Here is a 4,441-nt window from a genome sequence, read left to right as displayed (position 1 = left end):
TATTAACACTGGTTAGTTTTTGACGCGTGGTTTCACCTAGTTGACCCAGAAGACTCGATCGTGAGTTGTATCCACGGTATATCGACTGGATCCGAACTGCAGACTGGTTCACACGCTCCAGATCTTTCCGAAAACGCTGTCGTCGCTCCTGTTGAGTGTTCAAAAACTTTCGGATCGTCGACTGAATCGCCATCGCACTGACAGCATTCATGTGCGCTTTCTTCTCTTGTCTTAATAGTTTTGCTTGTCCCTGGGCCAAATGAGCACGTACCACGGCTTGCATCCGAATAGCAGCGGCAACACGTTGCCGTTGCAACTCTTGCTGCTCCATTTTGTGCTTCTGAAGTAACACAATCCGCTGACGACGTCTCTCTTCACCCACACGTCTATATTTCTCTGCATCTTGGTCCGGATCATTCACTTTATGAGCCAGCAAAGTGATGAGTTGCACTTGAGCAATAGACTCGACAGTCATCGAGCGTCGGTGACGCTGACGTCGTCGATGCCGTCGGAACGAGTTGATGATGGTACGAACAGCAGCTACTTGCTGTCTGTGCTCCAGCCACAAGCTCCTCATACACTTGTAGTCACATTTGGCACGGTGTCCACGGAATACTCGCTGGATGTCAACCACACTGGCTTGAATCTTTTGAACGAATTGGGTCAGATTAGTTTGAATCGCGTGGCGTTGACGATGTGCCAGATACTGGAGCTGGATCTTCCGTGCTAAATAGTTCTCCACTCGTTTCTCATTGTTCTTCCGCACCATTATTTTCCCCCGTAATTTATTTTTCTGGCCGCGAGGTTGAGTGTCACGGAGTTCGCAATCGGCTGAAGACTCGAGTAAAGCCGCACGTTTCTCGAAGAAAAGTCGCAAACGTTCAGGGTTTACTTGAAGAACTTCATTGTGTGTATCAGTTTGATCAGTTTGTGGCATAGAAGGCGAAATAGCAATTCGTTTAGTGTCCTCTTGGCGGATACGAAGTTGCTCTCCAAGTAGTTGCGAATGTGGCGACTGTATAGTCATCAAGTTACTCAAAGTTTCCTCCACTCCACCCGCTGATTTTATCGTTGAGAACGGATCATATGTGCTCTGAACTCGCACTTCTTCTTCACCACATCGCTGTCTCTCCAATGCTTCAAGACGTTTCTCTTGATAAATCGCCTCTAGACACTGTCGAAGACGATTGTGGTCGAATACAGACGAGTTTCGCTTGACAGATTTCGGTAGAGCAGCTTGAATCCTTGCATCATCCGCCGCGTTCGTACAGTTCTCACTCCGTTCGGGTGGTACAGACTCGTTATCAACGCGAATATTTGCACTACACTCTTCTTTTTCCGTCAGAAAAGTCTTCCCAGTCGATGATACTTTAAGCAGTTTAATCACTTTTCTTGACAATAAGAGTGGAGTATACGTCGCCTTCGGACCAAGCAGCACCTCAAGGGCTACAGAAGGGAACAACACACGTAAATCGTCATCGATATGTACGAGATAATTGGAAATCTTCTGTATCCTCCACGGGAAGCGAAAAAGACGCTTGAAATTACTCAATTGTCTTCGTCGCTGTCTCAACTGCCGCCAATCCAGGATCCCCTCCACGACACAGAGAGTCGACTGCTGGAAGCCTTTTATCAGTATTTCCACATGCTGAACGTGGTAGCTCATTCTCTTGGATAGCTCTGTTAAGCGAGTTGTCGCCTCAGTAACCATCCCTTCCGCCTCAGTCAGAGCGTTCTGGACTTGGTCAACTTCAGTTGGTGTCGCTGTTAGCCCGATCAGCGATCCCGTCTTCTTCATACGAGCTGGAGACGTTTTTGCCGCTTCCAGTGCACCTTCAGCCTGTTTGAGATCATCTTGGGCTTTGAGAAAGTCTCTGATAAGCGTCTCGACCGTCGGTAGCGCTTGCTTTAACTGCCGAACAAGTTGCTCCCGCATCATAATGTCCTTCGTGATTGCCAGCTCGCGAAGAACAATTTGTGACGACCTGTTCTCTTGAGATAGCCACGGTGTTAGTCCATTTGTGAAGCTCTGAGCATCCGTCTTTATATTCTCCTTGAACTTCTGCACTCTTGAGCTAGACACCGGTTGTACTGGTTTCAGATTTGGGATATCTGACTCACTCGGACACAGTTTGAGCCTAGTAGTGACCACGCCTTGATCAGACTCTCTCGATCTTTCATCGTCGGACTGTAATTGGTCCTGATTCTCGGAAAATTGACGCATTCTGGTGTTGCGTAAGAAACTCGTCGCTCCTTTTGGTGGTACGATAGGAGACATACGACGTGTGCGGCTTGATGCCTTGGATGGAGCTGATTTTGTTCGTTTGGGCACCTTTAAGATCACATTTTGACTGAAATCGTCTTCTTCGGCGGAATCTTCGTGACGTTCTGGGTTCTTCACTCGCTTCTCGTTGGCTAAACGTTGCGCTTGATGTCGCTGGTAGTTCTTTAAAATCTTCTGTTGAAGTTGATGCCGAGTGACTTGAGGTTTGAGACTTTCTTCTCGTGTTTTCTGGTCGCTAAACTGTCTCGCTAAGCCTCTTGCAACGACGTTACGTCGGATAGCCGCAGACTTTCTCGCTGCAACATTCAATGTGTCGTCTTGTCTGACAGTGTGTGAACCGAAGTGGCTAAGGAGACTACGATCCCCCTCGATCACGGATAGTCCAGTCTCCTCAATAGAAGCTGAAGACCCCAACAGCGGAGCCTTCTTCAAGCCCATATTGAGAGCTCCACAATAAAATCTCGAAGTGACAGGCTTAGCAGCAAAAATAGTTGTTTCCTGGAGGCAATACTAAGGCCAAATTTATTCTAGCAGGTTGCTGCATACTGTGAATTCACCATGTTAAATCACAGACAAGTGAGACGTGGTCTGACGGGAAGGTGGACGACGGTAGTGCAACTTCATGCGTCACTTCCTCCTCGGTGAATAAAGGGAACACGTCACGAACTTGCAGCGTCTTGGATCCGACCATAACGTAGTCCAGGGTGTCCACGAAACTCGTCACATAATTCGTAAATGCCGGGATGCCGCACGCGCTCACGAGTTGAAGCGCATGCTCAAAGCGATTCGGACGGACCTCAGTGCTTACCACACTACCATTAGCTTCGTTCTCTTCAACTCGAGACAAGTTCCAGCGGAAAGACGGGGCTTGCTGCCAGTGTCTGTGGCTTGAGTCGATCTGTCCATCTAGAAGGAAAGCTACGAGCGCTGAGCGAGGGTGTGCGTTCCAGTCTCCACACATGACAACAGCTGCGTTTTCGAAGCCTGGCTCAGCTTTTCGCTGACTTACGGTGTCTACCACCGTAGCACCTTGCAGCAGCCGGATCAAATGTGCATCTCCCCGATAGAACAGATGAGTGTTCGAGAGAATCAGAGTTCGAGTTGGGTCAAGTTTGGATCGCAAGACGAGCAACTGTGCGATCGACGGGATACGGTCGATACCCTTGGCAAGTTCTGGAAAGTCCTGTAAAAGACTCTGTGCTGCTGGGTTTGTCGAGTTCTTGACGGCAATCGAAAGGTTTAAAGTGCCTTCTTTGATCACTTCAAAGCGTGAAGTTCTGACGAACGTCGCGCAGCCTTCGTTGGTCGTTCCAGTTTTGTCCGAGTATAATCCATGATAGCCGATCGAAGCCAGCATCGGCTCAAAAAACAACTTGTAAATGTGTTCTCCCATCTCTTGAAGACAGACGATGTCGCTGTTGTTTTCCTCAATTTCCTGGAGAATGAGCTGGATCCGACGCGTCTCCTTCATGACACTGTCATCCACATACGAGAACAAGTCCTTCTTGGCGTGGTCTGAGGTTGCATAGCCGTCATACAGCACGTTATAGCTCATGACTCGGAAAGCTTCATTAGCATCAGGATACTTGTCAGCAGCACTGGTTTCTCCCATCTGTCGCCTCTCCTTGAACACGTCTCGATTGGGTCCTGGCTGTACAGACGCCGTGACGGTCTCTGCCTTGCTGTCTCCTGCATACTCCGACTGCATCGTTGGCGCATGACACTCCACGTAGAATGTGCAGCCTAATTCCTCCTGTGTCGGTGTGTATCTTCTCTCAGAGCTCACTAATGTCCCACCGCTCTCCTCTCCTTTGCCACGACGAAACCAGCGCCACGTACACGCGTCTGCAGTGCAGAACTGCGTCTCAAGTAGAGGATTTACTGTAATACCAGCCATCACGGGCTCCAGAACCTTCAGTCCCGTCACTACCGGCTGGTTGTGGAGTACTATGAAGGTCTCGGATCCGACCTGGAGGCGCTTGGTGCGCATCAGTGCGTCACCCACAGTCGCCGTCTTGGCGTTAATCTCTTGGCTGTCAGCGTCTAGGAATTTGACGGGGATTGTGGGCGCTGTACCGCCGTTCCTGTGCTTGTTCTTGCGTTTGGAGCCTCCGGGGATTGATACATTGGACGCCAGAAGCTGCAGACGGTAGCGTA

General features: G+C 49.4%; 2 protein-coding genes across 2 annotated transcripts in view; both read right to left on the bottom strand.

Moving 5' to 3' along the window:
• The window catches only part of PPTG_23604 (hypothetical protein), a gene marked incomplete at both ends in the record, with an annotated part of 5,802 nt that extends 3,080 nt beyond the window's left edge, over nt 1–2,722 (bottom strand). The window contains one exon of the mRNA XM_008912039.1: nt 37–2,722. Within this exon, the coding sequence (XP_008910287.1) occupies nt 37–2,722 (2,686 nt within the window). The remainder of the gene's footprint in view (nt 1–36) is intronic.
• The window catches only part of PPTG_23603 (hypothetical protein), a gene marked incomplete at its 5' end in the record, with an annotated part of 6,780 nt that continues 5,061 nt past the window's right edge, over nt 2,723–4,441 (bottom strand). The window contains one exon of the mRNA XM_008912038.1: nt 2,723–4,424. Within this exon, the coding sequence (XP_008910286.1) occupies nt 2,838–4,424 (1,587 nt within the window). The 3' untranslated portion in view covers nt 2,723–2,837. The remainder of the gene's footprint in view (nt 4,425–4,441) is intronic.

Source organism: Phytophthora parasitica (assembly GCF_000247585.1).
Source record: "Phytophthora parasitica INRA-310 unplaced genomic scaffold supercont2.44, whole genome shotgun sequence".
Lineage (NCBI taxonomy): Eukaryota > Oomycota > Peronosporomycetes > Peronosporales > Peronosporaceae > Phytophthora > Phytophthora nicotianae.
Note: the sequence above shows the minus strand (reverse complement) of the source record. Positions and strands in the feature narration are given on the sequence as shown.